At 58.7% G+C, this 18,584-nt stretch overlaps 1 protein-coding gene across 1 annotated transcript; it reads right to left on the bottom strand.

Annotated features, from left to right (window-relative positions):
- Positions 1–11,361: 11,361 nt before the first annotated feature.
- On the bottom strand, positions 11,362–13,880 carry KLF2 (KLF transcription factor 2). The gene is made up of 3 exons (XM_084885997.1): positions 13,702–13,880; positions 12,600–13,428; positions 11,362–12,000 (listed from the first exon to the last, which is right to left on the bottom strand). The coding sequence occupies exons 1-3, from the start codon at positions 13,774–13,776 to the stop codon at positions 11,825–11,827; spliced, it is 1,080 nt and encodes a 359-aa protein (XP_084742123.1). The 5' UTR covers positions 13,777–13,880; the 3' UTR covers positions 11,362–11,824.
- Between the last annotated feature and the right edge of the window lie 4,704 nt (positions 13,881–18,584).

Raw genomic sequence — 18,584 nt, 5'->3', positions numbered from 1 at the left:
ACCTCATGTAAGCGGAGTCACCTAATGTCCGTGGTGCCGGGCTTATCCCCCTCAGCACACTGTCCTCAAGGTTCATCCACGTCACAGCATGTGCCAGAACGGTCCTCATTTTTAAGACCGAGTAACACCCCCCTGTGTGTGTGTACGCACATTGTACACATTGTAAACACATTGTGCACATGTACAGGCCATGCTTTGCTATCCATGTCTCCCTGGATGAATTGTATTTCACAATCAATTCGCAAAAAGAACTTCATTAAAAAAAGTAAAGTTTTACAATTGAAGCTTCTACTTCTACTTCTACTTCTTTTTATTTTTTAACTTTTTAAAAATATATTTTATTGATTTTTTACAGAGGGGAAAGGAGCGGGATAGAGAGTTAGAAACATCGATGAGAGAGAAACATCTATCAGCTGCCTCTTACACACCCCCTACTGGGGATGTGCCCGCAACCAAAGTACATACCCTTGACCGGAATCGAACCCGGGACCCTTCAGTCCACAAACCTGTCAGAGCCCCAGTTGCTTACTTTTAAAAACAATTTTGTTTTTTGAGGTGAAATTCACATAACATAAAGTGAACCATATAAAGTGTACAACCCTGTGGCATTTATGTTTACTATGTTGTGCAGCCATCACCTCTTTCTAGTTCCAGAACATTCCCATCACCCCGAAAGGAGACCCTGTCCCCATGAGCAGTCACCCCAACCCCATGGCAACCGCCGACCTGCCGTCTGTGTCTGTGGACGCGCTCATTCTGGGCTTTTCGTATACGTGGGACCCTGTGGCCTTCTGCACCTCACTTCTTGCACGCAGCGTGATGTTTTCAGGTTCATCCACATTGTAGTCGGTGCTTCAGTCCTCTCTGTGGCTGAGTAATATTCCTCGGTATGGAGGGACCACATCCTGTTTGCTTACTCAATCTTTAAAAAAAATTTATTTTATTGATTTCTTACAGAGAGGAAGGAAGAGGGAGAGAGTCAGAAACACCGATGAGAGAGAAACATTGACCAGCTGCCTCCTGCACACCCCCCACTGGGGATGTGCCCGCAACCAATGTACATACCCTTGACCGGAATTTGACCTGGGACCTTGAATTTGCAGGCCGATGCTCTATCTACTGAGCCAAACCAGTCAGGGCATGTTTATTCTGTCTTTGATGGACACTTGGGTTCCATCTATATTTGACTGTTATAAATAGTGCAACACACATTCAAACCGTTTCTGAACCAAACAACACAGCAACAATTAAGCAATTATGAAAATTTTTTTCTGTAGGCCAGTGGTTGGCAAACTCATTAGCCAACAGAGCAAAATACCAACAGTACAATGATTGCCATTTATTTTGAGAGCCAACTTGTTTAAACTTAAACTTCTTCTAACACTGCTTCTTCCAAATAGACTTGCCCAGGCCACGGTATTTTGTGGAAGAGCCACACTGAAGGGGCCAAAGAGCCACATGTGGCTCGCGAGCCGCAGTTTGCCGACCACTGGTGTAGGCAAAACCCTTTCAAGGCTCCTCCGCCTAAAAAGACACTGGAGAGATGCCCATTTACACCTGAGAAGGTTCCAATACAAGGTTAGCCCTCCAGGGACACTCACCCCGAGCAACAGTGGGCTCAGGGGCACACGGATGCTGGCGACATTGGGATTGCCAAGCCCGTTGTCCCCGCCCACAATGCCCCGCCCCGGGACCGGCAGGAGTAAGTATGGTAGAACGTGTGGGCTTCCTCTTTGGAGTCCCACTAGCTCTCTCATCACCGCCCCCATACATTCACTGCACACCTACTGTGTGCCAGGCACAGTGCAGGCCTGTCCATCAGACGGTGTCCCGCTGAGACAGCTGCTAATGACCCCTTTTGCAGAGGTGGAAACGGGGGCCGAGACCCCAGGTTGATCGCAGTGAACCCAGGAGCTCAGCTCAGACTGTGAGGGCCCCCAGACCCTGCCTGTCGCCAGGACTGCTCCACTGTCTCCGAGGGCCCAGACCCTGCCTATCGCCAGGGGGCCCAGGTCCCACCGGCCAGGCAGAGTTGGCGCTCCTCCAGCGAGCCCCACAGAAGCCGGCAGAGGCTGGTGGGAACCGACCGTGTTCAATGAAACAACCACCTACTTCTGAGATGAGAAACCCTTCCTTCGACACACTTTCCTGTGACTCAAAACAAACGGATGAGCCCCCACGAGCTGGCCCAAGTCACCCGGGCACGTTGAGGAAATGAGACATCAGGATGTGTTTGAGGTTTGGGGTTCAACGGAAACGCCGCCGGGAATGCAGAGAATTCTGTTTGGGGAGCCGGGATGGGAGCCCGGGGCAGGCTCTGGAGCCGGCAGAGGGCTGGGCCCGGCTGGATTCCCGACTCCTGAGTCCCCTCCTGGCTCGGGAGCATCACAGAACCCCAAGGTCACAGACAAGGGGTTTGGCCCAGGCGTGTGTGTCTTTTCATCTTGGGACAGTCCCCAGAAGGCCAGCTTGGGGTCAAGGTTGAAATCAGGGGTGACGGAGGTGGAGGGCGGTCAGGATGTGCCTGGGAAGGCGGGACGGCAGCCTAGAACAGGGCCTGCTGGTGCAGAACTGCTTCCTGAGCGAAGGTGACGACGTGGAGCCGATGTCTCTGAGGGCGGCCGCAGACGGAGGGGCCAGCACCCCGGGGTCACGGCCCACAGGCCAGCTTTCGGATCCTGCTCAAGGCCCCCCAGACGGGACTCCACTTCCACAGGAGGACAGAGGGAGGAGACAGCAGGGGCTGAGCACCCGCAGCGGGGGAGCGTTACTCTCTGCTTCACTTTTCTTCCTTTAGAAAAAATTTATTTCAGAGAGGAAGGTAGAGGGGAGAGAGAGAGAATCATCAATGACGAGAAAGATTCACTGATTGGCTGCCTTCTGCACGCCCCCTACTGGGGATCAAGCCCTCACCCCGGGCACGTGCCCTTGACCAGAATCAAACCCGGGACCCTTCAGACGGCATGCGGAGGCTCTATCCACTGAGCCAAACCAGCTAAAGCCGGTTTTCTTTTGTTTTTAATTGAGGCAACATTGGTTTATATTATAACATTATGTAAGTTTCAGGTGTACAGCATTATAATTCGCTGTCTGTGTACACTATAGCTTACTCACCCTATCATTCTAGTTTTCAATCATCACCATATATTTGACGCCCTTTACCCATGTCACCCTGCCCGCCTATCCCCCCACCCCCACCCCCCGCCCCTGGTGGCCTCCCTATGGGTAATCACCAATTTGTTGTCACAGCTATGAGTTTGGTTTGTTTGTTTGTTTTTTGTTTGTTTTCTATTCCACATGTTTAAATGAAATCATGTGAATTTTTGTTCCATTCCTTCTGACTTATTTCACTTAGCATAATACCCTTTAGGTCAGTGGTCGGCAAACCGAGGCTCTCGAGCCACCTGCGGCTCTTTGGCCTCTTGAGGGTGGCTCTTCCACAAAACGCCACGTGCGGGAGCACATGCACAGTGCGACTGAGACTTCGTGGCCCACGCGCAGAAGTCGGTTGTCGGCCTGGGCGAGTCTGTTTTGAAGAAGTGGTTCTAACGCCGAGCCACACTCAAGGGACGAAAGAGCCGCGTGTGGCTCGAGAGCCGCGGTTTGCCGACCACTGCTCTAGGTCCATCCATGTGGTTGCACATGGCAAGGTTCCATCTTTTTTTTTTTTTGTGGTGGAGTAATATTTCACTGAAAAGATGTTCACCACCCCTAATTATGATGGCAATGCAAACCAAAACCACAATGCGATGATCACCGCACGCCTGTCAGAAGGGCTGTTCTAGAAAGACAAGGGATGCAGGTTAGGGAGGGTGTGGAGAAGAGGGAGCCCTCCACCGGCCACGTTCCTCCCTGGTTTGGGTTTCTGATCCCGTTCCGCGCCGTCGGGAGGACATGCTTTGCACGATCCTGATCCTTAGCGGTTGATGGAGGTTGTTCTGCGGCCCGGCCTGGGGTATGCTCCCCTTGAGAAGAATGTGTCTGCTGCTGTCTGAGGCCAGTCACGAGTAGTTGGTTTATAGGTTCCCGTAGTAAACAAGCAAGAGAGTGAGGCAGGAGGGGAGCGTGGAGAAAGGCTTGTCAACGGAATATTCTGTTCTCCTTGTTCTAGGTTAACACGGAGTCGCGTCCTGGCAAGCCGCGTGTCCCTGGCAGGAGCCCGGCTGACGTGCCCAGGTCCCGGGTGGTCCCTCTTGAGGCTCTGGAGGCTGAGGGAGCTGGAGGCGGGGCAGCCCGTGCCCCTGAGTGGCCTCTGGAGTGGGTGCGAGGACCCAGAATCCTGAGCCTCGGCCTGGCTCAGGCCCTGCCGGGTGGAGGGTCTCGGGGCCCGGTGTAAGGCATCTGTGTCCCCCTTAGGGGGGCTGTGCTGGGTGCCTGGGCCTGGAGGGCAGGGTGCTCACTGCACACGAGCACCCTGCAGGCTGAGCAGGCGGCTGGGTGTGCCGGGTGTGAGCAGCACCTCGACCGCAGGCCCGTCCGGCTCCGGGTGCTGCCCTGCCTCCCTGCACAGCTCCGGCGGCTGCGAAACCGGTTTCCGGGCGGCGCTCCCCTCCCCGCTCCGCTGCCCCCATTTCACGGGGGAGGAGACAGGCCCAGGGCCTGGCCGCCGGGGCTGACCCGAAGGGAGCGGGTGGAGAGAACACACCGGGGCCATCGTACAGGGAAATACTCCCCGGGCAGGGGGAAACGGGGGAAACGGGGGGACAGGGTGCTCAGGGAAACCGCCGGCACCACAGGACCAGCGCCGTGCCGTCCACAGGCGTGAGGTCGCCGGAGGAGTCAGGTCACAGAGACAGGAAGTGGACGGTGGGTGCCAGGGGCTGGGGAGTTAGTGCTTCGTGGGGACAGGGGTTCCGTTCCGTAAGATGGAGGTGGTGGCTGCACAGCGATGTGGCTGCACTTAACACCGCCGCCCTGGGCACGTGGCAGTGGTTGAAACGGTCAAGTTCATGTTATTTGACAACAATAGATAAAGAAAGAGCACGCAGGGCGGAGAGGCGGAGAGCAGGTGCCGGGGAGCTGGAGGCTGTGGGCCGTGCCCAGGCTGGAGCAGGCCAGAGGGGCCTTGAGAGCGGCCCCCTCCCTCTGCCTCCCTCCCGGAATGGTGGGAGCCTGGGGTTCCAGGCCCACCGCTAAGGGAGAGCCCCCCTCCGGGGCGGGAGTCCCAGCACCAGTGTTTGGCCCCGGGAAGCACGCTGAGGCCTCAGTTTCTCCCTCTGCGCCCGAGGGGTCTCCCCAGGACCTGGCTGCAGAGGGAGCCGTGCGATGAGGGTCAGCGAGGGCCGTGCCGCAGGCGCAGAGCAGGAGGCAGAGGTGCCGGGAACTGAGGCTCCGGGGCCGGTGTCCTCCACCCCCTGCTGCACAGGTGTCCCCAGCACAGCCCGGACTGGCTGCCACCGCGGCCACGGGAGGAATGCAGGGAACCACATTCCAGGCCCGGGAACAGCATGTGGGGCGGCCCTGAGGCGGGACAGAAGAGAGCCTGTTTGGCGGGCAGCGAGGAGACCAGTGTGGCTGAGTGAGGACGGAAGCGTGAGAAGAGAGGCTCTTCAGTGAAGTCTTTAGATTTGTTCTGGAGTGATGGGGCGTTAGATTTATTCTGGAGGGATGGGGCGTTAGATTTATTCTGGAGGGATGGGCCGTTAGATTTATTCTAGAGTGATGGGGCGTTAGATTTATTCTGGAGTGATGGGGCGTTAGATTTATTCTGGAGGGATGGGCCCTTAGATTTATTCTGGAGGGATGGGGCCTTAGATTTATTCTGGAGGGATGGGGCCGTTAGATTTATTCTGGAGGGATGGGGCCGTTAGATTTATTCTGGAGGGATGGGGCCGTTAGATTTATTCTGGAGGGATGGGGCCGTTAGATTTATTCTGGAGGGATGGGCCGTTAGATTTATTCTGGAGGGATGGGGCGTTAGATTTATTCTGGAGGGATGGGGCCGTTAGATTTATTCTGGAGGGATGGGGCCGTTAGATTTATTCTGGAGGGATGGGGCGTTAGATTTATTCTGGAGGGATGGGCCATTAGATTTGTTCTGATTTTATTGGGGAGGCGAATTGCCCCCAATGTGGGGCCCTCGAAGAGGAGCCATCGGGCCCCATGCCCTTGTTGTTTTCAGATGGGGAAACTGAGTCCTGGAGAGACCCAGTGACCGTCATTGCCGAGGTACCTCAGTGGGAAAAACTTTTATTTCAGGCAGATCCAGGCTCAAAGCTCAGATCCATCCGTGGACGGTTCTCTTGCCCTCGCCCCCACCAGCCCCCCCTTCCCACCCGTACACGTAGCACAGGCACACGGCATGTCCTCAGTCCAGAGTCAGACTCACAGAATCCACATTCCCTGCCTTTTACAAAAAAAATGTGGTACGATATATACATCCACAAAATTCACCGTTTTCACGTATTCCACGTTCCAGTGTTTTGTTAAGCACTCAATTTGGTTCTATCGACCTCGCTCATGTGATGCGACCATCCCCTCCATCGACGTCTGGATCGGTTTCATTCCCTCCAACAGAAACCCTGTCTTCCTTGAACTCTCCCTGCCCCACTCCCCCCGAGGGCCTCACGTCCACCATCCTACGCTCTGCTCTGCGGACGCACCTGCCGCTCTGGCCCCTGTGCCCGGCGTCTCGCCCTCAGCGCCCGGTCTTCAGGTTCAGCCGCACTGTGAACTGAGCAGGGGAGGAAGAGTGTGTTTGTCTGTCCCTCTGTTGACGGCCTTTGGGTGGTTGCCACCTTTCGGCCGCTGTGAACATGATGTACAAGCTTCCGTGTGAGTCCCTGTGTCCGTGCTTTGAGGTCTCTGCCAGAGAGGGGCTGCCCGGGTCACGTGGGAACTCTCTGCTCAGCTTGTTGGGGAGCTGCCACCCAGGCCTCCCTCTGCTTCTGACGACAGCCAGGCCGGGCTCCCCAGGCACCTGGGTTCCCGGACCCTGTTCTTTCCGGCCGGCACTTCATTGGAAAAGGAGCTTCTAGGCTGTGCAGGTGGAGGAGGCCTCCAGGGGACGCCCCGGATTCCAGGAACCGGTGCGTGGAGGGAAACGGCCGGCTTGGTTTGGCTCAGCCCACAGATGTTTCCAGGCTCCAGTAGGAGCGCTGACGTCTGGGCTGGGCTGGCCAGGGTTCGAGCCCTGCTCCGCCACCTGTACCAGCACTGGGCCCCGGGCAGCCTTCCCTCTCTGAGCCCCCTTTCTGCCCCTGGACCATGAAAAGGGGAGGCTATTGGGAGGGCCCCAGCTTGTGGGGAGGGCGGAAAGTGTGAATCTGGGGGAAGTGCCTCAATGACAGCACCTGCTCCCCCTGAGCTCAGCTCAGTGTAGCCCCAGATCGGTCACTCGGAAAACTGCTGTCAACTGGTTCTGGGGAAGGGCTGAGGCGAAGTCACCTCTGCTTCCCCAGGACTGCACTGGGGCCGGGGCATCGAGCTCATGAATGAATGGGAAGGAGGGAGAGAGGCAGGAGGGAGAGAGAGGGAGAGAGAGAGAGAGAGAGAGAGAGAGAGACAGAGAGAGAGAGAGACACAGAGAGAGAGAGAGAGCGCAAGTGCAGGGGAAGAGGGGGAGACAGTGAGATGGAAGGGGAAAGAAGGAGAGATTGAGAAATGAAAAAGAGAGAAAAGGAGAGAGGTAGATTGAACGATTATTTGTTTATCTATCATCTATCTATCATCTATCTATCTATCTATCTATCTATCATCTATCTATCAATCTATCATCTATCATCTTTCTACCCATCTAGACAAAGAGACAGAGACAAAGACATAGACACAGACGTGGGGGGCAGGGAGACTTAAAAATGCAAGCACACTGACCCCCTCAGGGGAGACCCACGGTGCCGGCCACACCCCAGTGCCGGGCGCTGGGCCCCGTTCTGTCGTTGCTTCCTGGCTCACAGCATCCTCACCTCAGACGAGGACACAGGCCCACACAGCAGGCCGGGGGCTCCCATGGGAGGGTGGTTTGCCCACGCCCTGGTCACCACTGCTGGCGACTCCCTCCCCACCCTCTCCGGGACCATGGGTGATGCCTGGAGACATTCTGGTCTGGGGGAGCAGGAGGGGGAGGGGAGCTACTGGCACCTAGTGGGCCAAGACCGGAAATGCACGGATAGCCTCACCCGGAGCATGCCCAGCCCCGGGTGCAGCAGGGCCTGGGGAAGCTCGGTGTTACTTGTTTGGAAAGACTCCGGTCTGGGTCCCCAGAATGCATCCCTGATGGGTGTGATGGTCTGACCAGGGTGATTCCCCAGCGTCTGAGTCACTGCCTCTCTCCCTTTCACTCGGTGTGTATTGGCACGTGTGCGGCCTCCAGGCCTCCGGAGGGGGGGGGGGCCCACAGAGCCGGAGCCCAGTGGCGATCCATTGGGGGCGGGGGGGCCGATTCTACCTCTGGGGGGCACTTGGCCATCTCTGGAGACATTTTTGGTCGTCATGGCTTGGGAGATGGGTGCTGCTGGCATCGAGGGGGTGGGGGCCAAGGGTGCTGTTCAGCATCCTGCAGTGTGGAGGCCGCCCCCCCCCCCCCCCCCGTGTGGGTCCCGGCCGACGGAGGGAGCTGCCTGGTGCTGCCACCTCCGCTGCCTTCAGCCTCCCCGGGCGCTGGCGGGCCGAGGTGCTAACTCAGCCCCGCGGACGGGGTGGGTGGGGTGCTGAGTCAGGCGTGTGCTGGGCTCCTCTCACCCCGACAGCTCCCCTCCCCCACGCCCCACCCCCCTGGCCTGCAGGTGCCGGGCTCCCTGACACACAGGAAACTTCAGCAGAAAAGCAGCTCCTGTGTCCCACCCCCGTCTCTGGAGTCACGCGTGTGAGGTCTCTGGAGTCACGCGTGTGAGGTCATTTTGGCGTTGCCCAAAGCTCCCCTACAGCCCCCACCCCCCAAAAATCCCTTCACCCCTTTCACCCCCCAACCCCAGGACCGTCTGAAACACGGCCAAGTATAAATGTAGGCTCAGCGCTTGTTTGTACAAGCCATTCCTGGCACACCCAAATGGAACATTACGCAGCTGTCAAAAAGGATAATAAAAACAGGCCATGGAGGGGGGAAAAACATGGAAAAGTTGTCATCACCTTGCCCTGGGAAGAGAGGGTACCTTCATCCTCACAGCGGAGTGAGAGCCACTCTGCCCCCGGCCGGCAGCCCTCCTGCCAACACAACGGTGCCTGGACCGGGGGTAGCAAGCAGGGCACGCATGCTTTCTTCTTTGACAGCTAACGCTTTTGCAAACGGACTCCAGGGCTTGGCTCACGGGAAAGCAACGCTCTCGGGTCCCGTGTCTTCTCCAGAGCCCGGAGCCCGGGCCCAGCGGAGGCGTCAGCGCTACTCCCAGCTGCACAGCCACGGAAGCCTGCTCCTGGGACAGGGCCCCCTCCGTGCTCACGAGAGCAACGAGCGTGCTGATCTTTTAGGAACCAGAGCACATTTCTCAACCCTGGCCCTGTTGACACCGGGGGCTGATCGTCCTCTGTGGCGGGGACTTCCTGTGCCTTCCAGAACGTGGTTTGCAGGATTCCTGGCCCTCGCCCGCGGGTGCCAGCAGCACCCCCCGTTGTGACAACCGAACCCCTCTCCTGCTGGGTGCTCCTGGTGGAGACGCGCCATCCGGAGGCCACGAGAGGGGCGGGGACGCTTGCTTTTGAACAGGGGAGACGTGAGGAGCGCGGCCTCTCTCTCTCCTCCATCGCCAGCAGCCGGCCCTGTGTCTTGCTGAGCCGGACAGCTGAGCTGGGGGATGGCACTTTCTACTCTGTCGGATGGATGGAGGCGCTCAGGAGACAGAAACTCACAACTTCAGTCCGAGACAACTGGCCTCTCACTGCACTGAGAAGCCTGGGGAAGTGGGGAGGGGGTGTGAGAGCAGAGGGGGCATAACACCTGGGAGCAGCTTCAAGTAAGCAGAAAAGGAGCTTTCCTCGTAAGTCTGAGCTCAACGAGCAGAAACGATGGACATGTCCTTGTCTCTCTTCTGCCCCAGTGCCCCGGAGACCGTCCGAGCCAGGAGGGGCATTTGTACACTGTCCTGCTCCGGGGCAGTTTTTGCAAAAGCTGCAGAGAAAGAGGGTAGAAGCAGCATGCGCGGGCACACACACACACACACACACACACACGCACGCACACGCCCCGGCGGAAGTGGGGGCCAGGCTATCTACTCAGGAGGATGAATCAGATTGTCAGCTCCCATTTCTGCTTTTTTGGATTACCAAACGCTCTCAGCTGTTTCCAGGGCTGCCCTGGGGGGTTGCGGGGAGGAAGGCTGGAGGGAGGGAGGGAGGGAGGAAATCCCAGCCTCTGTCGCAATGGGGCGAGAGTGTTTTAAAACACTCGATACTTATGAGCTATTTTCACTTTCTGGAAAACACTTGTGCAATTGTTGGTGGCCATGGTTACCCACCCAGGGCCCCGAGAGGGGGAAGAGGAGGGGTGGCGGGGCAGTCTGCCAGGGAGGGCACCTCCTCGCGCCCCTGGGACTTGCAGAGCACAAGGCAGGGGTCACCCTTGCTTGCAGGGTGGGCTCCTGGAGTGGCCAGCTCTATCCACTAAGGCTCCGATGTGACTCCACCACACAGGGCGTCTGGGGGCGGGGGCGGGGGCTCATGTCCCTCCTATGCCAGCAGCAGGTGGTTTTCTTCAGAACCCCGCCCCGTCCCCGCTAGTGGGGTTTGAGGACCCTGGGAAGCAGCCAGGTCAGGCTGGCCCCCGAAGGCCACCACTCCACCGCTTCCTCTCTGGGCCTCAGTTTGCCCGTCTGGAGAAGGGGCACCCACCTCGCTTGGCCTTTTCCCTAAATAAGATGGGATCTCATTCCTGTAAAAAGAAAGCCTGCTTAAAGGAAAGACTAGTAAAAGGCAAAGCATGTCAGAAACTTAAAAACAAAACAAAACAAAAAAACCCACAAAAAAGCACCCCTCCCCAAAAAAGTCTGCACACTCCAGTTTGGCTCAAACCTCAAAAGCTTCAGAATTAGCTGAGGCTTTTTCAGCCCAGAGGAGGCCACGTCAGTGGGACCAGCACTTTCCCCAGCTCTGGGGGGAAAGGAGGCAATTTATGGCTCAGGGAACAACCTTAAAATAGCTCTTCCCCAGCCCTAAAGTGCAGTGTTTAAATTTATAGAAAAACCCACAGGTTTCTGGCAGCTGGCGCTGCAGCTGGCAAGCCAAGTGCTGGCCGGGGCAGGACCCACTTTCTCTCCCCACCCTGTGCCAGGCTGGGCTGCCCGCCCTCCATCAAAGCTGCCTGTGTCCCTCACCCTTCCTTCCCCCAGTGCCCGAGCCCCCCGCTTCCAAGCAGCCAAGCACTGTGATTTTTTTTTTAAAAAGATGCAAAACTTTTTTTTTTTAATTAAAAAAACAACAACACAGCAAAGGTCTTATAAAAAATGAACCAGGCAGCCAATGGCCGCCTGTCTCCTTATTTACAATAATAATACAATATCTGTCACAGTCGCTATGTACAATATTATATATATATAAAAAGTTGCAGACAGTACACATTAAGGCTGTATTTCTTCACGAGACATCAAGCCTCGATCCTCTAGTGTAGACCCGGCGGGGGCGGAGACCACGCTTCATTATTGCACCATTTTGAAAACAGAACTCGTCAAGGAAGGGGTCGAGGTCTCCTCCCACCGGGGCCTCCAGTCTCTGATGGGGGGCCAGGGCGGCAGCATCGTCCTCATCCATCCGGAGAGCCTCCTCGGCCGGCGCCCCGTCCAGTCCTTAAGGCCCAATAAATACCAAGTCAGTGTGCGAGGGGGGCCGCGTCCGACCGTCTGTCCGTCCAGCGCGTGGGACCCGCCACGGCCGGCGCTGCGGGCGGGCGGGGCGCGGGCTACAGGTGCCGCTTCATGTGCAGCGCCAGGTGGTCGGAGCGCGAGAAGGCGCGGTCGCACAGGTGGCACTGGAACGGCCGGTGGCCCGTGTGCTTGCGGTAGTGGCGCGTGAGCTCGTCCGAGCGCGCGAACTTCCAGCCGCAGCCATCCCAGTTGCAGTGGTAGGGCTTTTCGCCTGCAGGGGGAGGGAGGAGAGCGGGCCTCAGTTTCCCTCCCAGTGGCCTCGGTGCGCAAAGACACTCGCCCTGGAGAGCGGCTACTTAGGAGCGCGCAACCGACGACTCTAAACCAACTCCCTGAGCCGATCCCCCTCCCCAAATTTTGCAACGTTAAGGCCCCTAGGCGCTTGTTTCCTCACTCCTGCTTCTCGTCCCTAGAGGGGCCTGATTTATGGCTCCTGATCCTCGTCCCCAGAGGGTCCGATGCGCACACAGTCCACTCCCTGGATTTGGAGCCACGCCCCCCGAGGTGCCCTCTCCCCGTCATTCCGAGACGGCCTCCCCAGGGTTCCTAAGTGCCCACCAGCGCCCAAGCCCTGAGCCACCCTGCCAGTAGGATCCTCAGCGTGCGCCCCTTCCCCAACTCCCCAATACTGTGCGTCAGAGCTCCCCGAAGGTTATCCAAACACCTCCCCGCCCCAGCCTTCCGCGCCACGCCCCCGGGGAGTCCTAAGCGTGCGCGCCTCCTCCTCCGGGGTCCCCGGGACTTCGCCGCTGCCCTGGAGAGTCTGATGGCGCCCCTGCCCCCCGCCCCGCGCCCCTTCCTCCCTCTCACCTGTGTGCGTGCGCAGGTGCGCCTTGAGGTGCGAGCTCTTGGTGTAGGTCTTGCCGCAGCCGGCGTAGCTGCAGGTGTGCGTGGCCGTGCGCTTGCGGGGCCAGGACCGGCGGCCGCGCTTGGGCTTGGCCTCCAGCAGCTCCAGCGGCGACGCGGGCGGCGTGAGCAGACCCCGGGCGGCGGGCGGCGCCAGACCCAGAGCCGCTGCGGCGGCGGCCGGGTCGTCAAAGAGCCCGAAGGCGGCGGGCGCGGGCGGCGGCGCGTAGTGCAGGCCGGGCGCGGGGCCGCCGAAGCCGGGGCCGCCGAAGGGCGGCGGCGGGAAGGGGCCGCGCGGGCCGGGCGCGGGCAGGCGCGCGGGGCCGTCGGGGCTGAGCGGCGGCGTGTCGGGCGGCGGCGGGCGGCCCCCGGGGCCTCGCATGCAGGCGGCGGCCGCGGGGCCCGGGCCGCCCTCGCGCTTCAGGCCGCGCAGCCCACGGGCCAGGCCGGGCGCGCAGCCGTAGCCGCCGCCGCCGTCCGCCTCGGGGGGCTCGGCCTTCACCAGGCGGCCGGGCGGCGCCAGCAGGAAGCGGCCGTGCAGCGCGGGCCCCGGCGGCGGCACGTCCAGCTCCGGCGGCGGCAGCAGCTCGGACACCAGGCTGCCCCCGGGGGCCCCGTAGGGCGGCGGCGCGCCGGGCTCGGGGTAGTAGAACGCGGGCGGCGGGGGCGGCGGCGGCGGCTCCGGGGCCGCCTCGGCGCCCAGGCCGTCCAGCCCCATGGACAGGATGAAGTCCAGGACGCTGTTGAGGTCGTCGTCGGTGCCGCCCGCCTCGGGCTCTGCGCGCGGCCAGCGCTGCGGGGGACAGGGCGGTGGAGGGCGGGGTGAGCGATCGGCGGGTCGGGGGACCACCGCCCGCCGCCTGCTTTCGTGCTAGCGCCCCGAGCCTGCAGCCCCCGCCGCCTGCTTTCGTGCTAGCGCCCTGAGCCTGCAGCCCCCGCCGCCTGCGGTCCACTCCCCTGAGCTCGCCCTAGGTGCCGCCTAACTCCGCCGCCCTAAGTCCACCTTCCCCGCCGCCTGCGTTCTCCTTCCCCGCAGCCCGCGCTCCGCTCCCCCCGCCGCCCTCACCTCCTGCAGGCCGCGCTCGCGGCACGGGCTGGCGAACGTGGAGAAGGACGGCAGGATGGGCTCGCTCAGCGCCATGGCCGGACCGGGCGGACGCGCCTTCGGACACGGGCGGGCGGCGGGCGGACGGGGCGCGGGCGGGCGGGGAGACTCTGCGGCCGCGGGCGGGCCCGGCCCGGCCTTATAGCCGCGGCGCGCGCGGGGGCCGGGCCTCGGCGGCGGCGGCGGAAGCGCGTCGCGGATGGGGACGAGCCCCGCGCGCGGCCTAAATTTAGCCGCGGTATATAAGCCCGGGGCGGCGCGGCCGGGCCACGGCCCGGGCCCTGCGCCCCGGCCCGGCCCCCGCGCGCGGCCGCCGCGCCCCCGCCGCCTGCGCCCGCCCCGCGGGTCTCCCGGGCGACGGCGTCAACACGCGCCGCACAACAGCCCGGGATCCCCGGGGCGCCCCGCGGACTCCCGCCTGCGCACCGCGGGGAGGACCTGGAGCGGGGGTGGCATCCGGGGACCCGGGACTCCGGCTGGGCCCCGGGGCCTCCTGGGATCCCCGATGGATGGGGTGAATGGGTCCCCACAGCCTCAGAGAGCTCCCAGAACCCCTGGTGGGTGAACTTCTGCAGCCGCAGTAAGGTCTCCAGGAGCCTAGAGGGAGGAGGTGACCGGGTCCACACACCTTAGGGTGGAGTTTCCCAGACACCCTGATGGATGGATGGGGAGATTGGGGTTCCCAGGACTCATGGATGGAGAGACTCAGCCCCCCTCATTTTCCGGGTGCCCACCTAGCTCGACCCACTGTTATGCTTGCTCATCACCCTCAAAAACTCTTGCTCATCACCCTCAAAAACAAGAAATGTTCCATCTTTTAAATTTATTTTTATTGATTGATTGACTCCAGAGAGGAAGGGAGGAGAGATAGAAACATCAATGATGAGAGAGAATAATTGATCGGCTGCCTCCTACAATCCCCCCCCCCCCACACACACACACACACTGGGAATTGAGCCTGCGACCCAGGCATGTGCCCCCGGCTGGAATCGAACCCGGGACCGATGCTCTATCCACTGAGTCAAGCCGGCTAGGGCATCACAGGCCGATGCTCTATCCTCTGAGCCAAGCCAGCTAGGGCTTATAGATTCTCCCTTCCTCCAAATGATGGACAGAGAATGACGTGAACTCCACCTGCAGCCGGACATTCCTGAGCAACTAACAGGCACCTTACATGGATTGTACACGGAACCACCAATCAGCACCTGCCAAATACCCTTTAAGGTGACCGGATCGTTCTGCTTTTGGCAAGATGGTCTAGATTTTCAACAATTTTTCCCGCGTCCATTGGCGTTTTAAAAAAGTCCCGATTTTTGGAAAGATTGGAAAGATTCTTTTCAAAACTTGGGACTTTTTTTTTTTTTTTTTTTAAAAACACTGTGGGACGTGGGGAAAAATTGTTAAAAATCAGGACTGTCCCGCCAAAAGCGGGACTATCTGGTCACCTTACTAAGCCCCTGCCTTACATGAAACCACCGATCAGCGTGTGCTGAGTGCCCTAAGCCCTGTCCCCTCTCTTTCCTCCCCTCAAAAGGTGCCTGAACCCCGGCCCTCGCTCTCTTTTCTCCTCTGGAAGCAGTCGGCAGTGGTACTCTTCTCTCCAATAAATATGTGTCCTGGCATCCCGGTCTCCGGCCCCCTCTCTGTTTCATCTCCCAAGGGCGAAATGTTCCCTCTTGGAGACACTGTTCCTCAAGGAAGCCCTTCAGAGCAGGGCGCCTGAGGCCCGGGGGCCCTGGGAGAGGCTGCAGGTCCCGCTGAGGCCGGCAGGTCTGGTGGCCTCACATCCATGATTTGCATGGACGAAATGACTCCAGACAAGATGACAGTCTCTGCTCCAACACAGGTGCAGCGCTGGTTCGGGGCACCAGGAACGAACCTGCCTGCTGGGCCTCTTAAATATACCCGCTCCCCCCCCCCCCCAGCCCAGCCAGCAAGGGGCTGGCACTCCGTGTTCCTATGTGGCCCCGGGCATCTTCCGCTCCAACGGAGGGGTGTGTGTGTGTGTGTGTGTGTGTGTGTAAAAGGACAGTGTGTTGGAGACAGGGGCCTTCGAGGAGGGAGAGAGGAAGTGAGTGTGTGTGAGGGGGGAGAAGAGGATGGTGACCATGTGCACCCTCCCCAGGAGGAGTTCTGTGAGTCTGGAACGGTAGAAAGGGGACCTGTAGGCATTGGAGAGATCGCATCTTAGGGATATGACCCGGAGCCAGTATCCAGCCTTGGTCTCTGGACTCCCGAACCCACGTTTGGGCCAGGTGGCGAGATGGGCAGCCTTGGGAGCCGAGGGCTTTGCCGCTGACAGAAGCCGGGGTGCTGCGGACCAGGGCTGGGGCCGTGGGGGTGGCCTTTGCACCCCACAGGCGCCAGGGAACCTCTCTGGGGCCCGTAATCCTGGGCGCTCCCAGCTGGCAGGAGCCTCCGAGGCGTGCCACCTCACCGTGATTCATCCGACGGTGCATTGAACAAACACTTGCTGATAAACCCTATTTGCCCGGCAGCGGGCACCCAGAGGTGCTTCCGTGGAGCCCAGACACGTTCCCTGGGGCCCCGGCCGCTGTGTGCGTGCGGCTGGGCCTCTCGGGCTTGCTGCCTCCTCTGTGAAACCGCGGCCACACTAGGACCTTCCCCCGAAGGGACATGGCGAGGGTCCCAGGCTCGCTCTTTTCTGTGTTCGTGCAGATGACACCCTGTGAGTGCTCTTCGAGTGCTTTTCTTGCTGCCCATCTCAGAGCCGCAGTTTCTCCGAAGGATAATGAGGGAAGGAGGTGGGGTTCCCAAGATGGTTCTCAGGCAGTTGCAGGCCTTGGTCCTGTCCTCCCTCCACCTCCAACCGCTCCTGCAGCTCACGCCAGCCCACCCTCTCCCCACACTCAGCTTCCCTGCAGGACCTGGCTCCTCCCCGCCCAAGCCCTCGTACTTGCTGCGTCTTCCACCAGGAGAGCCTTCCTCTCGCTCTCCTCCTGCTGGGCTCTGGCTCAGACCCTTCCTCCCCCTTCACTAATGACCTTTGATGATTCTTTTAGAGCAATGTTAGGTTGATAGAAAAAGTTAGCAGGCAGTACAGGGAGTTCTCACATAACCTCCCCCTTTACACACACAGTCTTCCTCCCCCATCGCCCCACCCCCGTTAGTAACAGCTTGCGTTAGTGTTGTACCTTTGTTACATCGAAGGGCCTCGGTCCATTCACTGTTCTTAACTGACATTCACGGTTTACTTTGGGGTTCACGCTATAGGCTTTGTGCATTCTGCAGGTTTTGAGGAATGGACAATGTTTATGTGTCACCTGTAACACTCCCATTCAGAATCACTTCACTGTCCTAAGAGTCGCCTGCTCCACCTCTCCGCCCCTCCCGCCTCCCTAACCCCTGCTTGGGTGCCACGGCTTTGCCTTTTCGAGAATATCATATATTGATAGTTGGGCTCATAACAGGAAGTAGCTTTTTCAGACTGGCTCCTTGAACTCCGCAGTATGCATTCAGCATTCCCCTGTGTCTTTTCGTGGCCTGATAGCTCATTATTTCTTTTTTATTGCTGAGTAAGAACCTAGGTTCTGGATGTAAACAGTTTATCCATTCCCCTACCGAAGGACATTTTGGTTGCGTCCAGTTTGGGGCCGTAGTTGCTAGATTGACTATATATTGCACGTGGCTGCTATAAGCATTCATGATTTTTGCCTGGAAATAAGTTTTCATATTAATCAGGCAAATACCTAGGAATGCAATGAATAGGTTCTAAGATAAGGTTATTTTAGGTTTGTAAGAAACACCCCAAACATCTTCCAAAGTAGCCCGTACCGTTTTGCATTCCTGTTGCTCCACACCCTGGACCGAATTTGGTGTGGTCCGTGCTTCCTACGTGAGCCGTTCTCCCGGGGTGTGCTGGGATCTCATTGCTGTGTCAACGCGCAGTTCCCCTCCGACATCTGATATGGAGTATATGTCCATATGCTTATTTGCCATCAGTGTATCTTCTTTTTAAAAATACATATTTTTATTGATTTTTTTTTTACAGAGAGGAAGGGAGAGGGGTATAGAGTTAAAAACATCAATGAGAGAGAAACATGGATCAGCTGCCTCCTGCACACTCCCCACTGGGTTTGTGCCCGCAACCAAGGCACATGCCCTTGACCGGAATCGAACCCGGGACCCTTCAGTCCACAGGCCGACGCTCAATCCACCGAGCCAAACCGGTTAGGGCCAGTGTATCTTCTTTAGTGAGGTGTCTGCTCAGACCTTTGGCCCCGTTTTTAATTGGGTTGTTCCTTTTATTATAGAGTTAAGAGATTTTTATTGTTTAATTTGGACGCCAGTCCTTTATCTGAAAGGTGTTTGGCCAAGGTTGTCTCCCAGTCTGCGGCTTGTCTTCTGTGGAGCAGAGGTCTTTCCTTTTAACGAAGACCGGCTCCTCAGTTTCCCCTCTCCCCATTGGGGCTTGGGTGTTGAATCTGAAAAGTCACTGTCTAATCCCTGGCTCTGCCCTCCTGCAGCCTGTCCCCATTGCCTCTCCTCAGCCCCGCTTCCTGGGGACGCTCTCTTTTTCTGTCCCCAGGGGTAGTAGGCTGACTGTGTTCCCCAAAAGAGATGTCCAAATCCTGACCTCAGTACCTGTGAGTGTGACCTTGTTTGGGAAGAGGGTCTTTGCAGATGTGATGAAGGGTCTAGAAACGAGATCATCCTGGGTTGGGATGGGCCCTACATCCAAGAAGGATGTTTGTAAGAGAAAGGACACAGGGACACAAGCACAGAGGACACAGTCACATGGAGACAGGCCGAGATGGGAGCATTGTAGCTACAGCCGAGGAACACCCAAGGTTGCCTGGAGCCACTTCTGGTCCCCAGGATGA

The sequence above is a fragment of the Pipistrellus hanaki genome (assembly GCF_964339955.1).
Source record: "Pipistrellus hanaki genome assembly, chromosome: 5".
Taxonomy (NCBI): Eukaryota; Metazoa; Chordata; class Mammalia; order Chiroptera; family Vespertilionidae; genus Pipistrellus; species Pipistrellus hanaki.
The sequence above is the reverse complement of the archived record's forward strand: the minus strand, read 5'-3'. Positions and strand labels throughout refer to the sequence as shown.

What these genes read in the sequence shown, in the direction of transcription:
- KLF2 (XM_084885997.1), bottom strand. Translation starts at nt 13,776, where the DNA reads ATGGCGCTGAGCGAGCCCATCCTGCCGTCCTTCTCCACGTTCGCCAGC. An exon ending in GCGAGCGCGGCCTGCAGGAG is followed by an intron (nt 13,429 to 13,701) that starts GTGAGGGCGGCG and finishes TGTCCCCCGCAG; the next exon opens with CGCTGGCCGCGCGCAGAGCC. An exon ending in GCACCTGCGCACGCACACAG is followed by an intron (nt 12,001 to 12,599) that starts GTGAGAGGGAGG and finishes CTCCCCCTGCAG; the next exon opens with GCGAAAAGCCCTACCACTGC.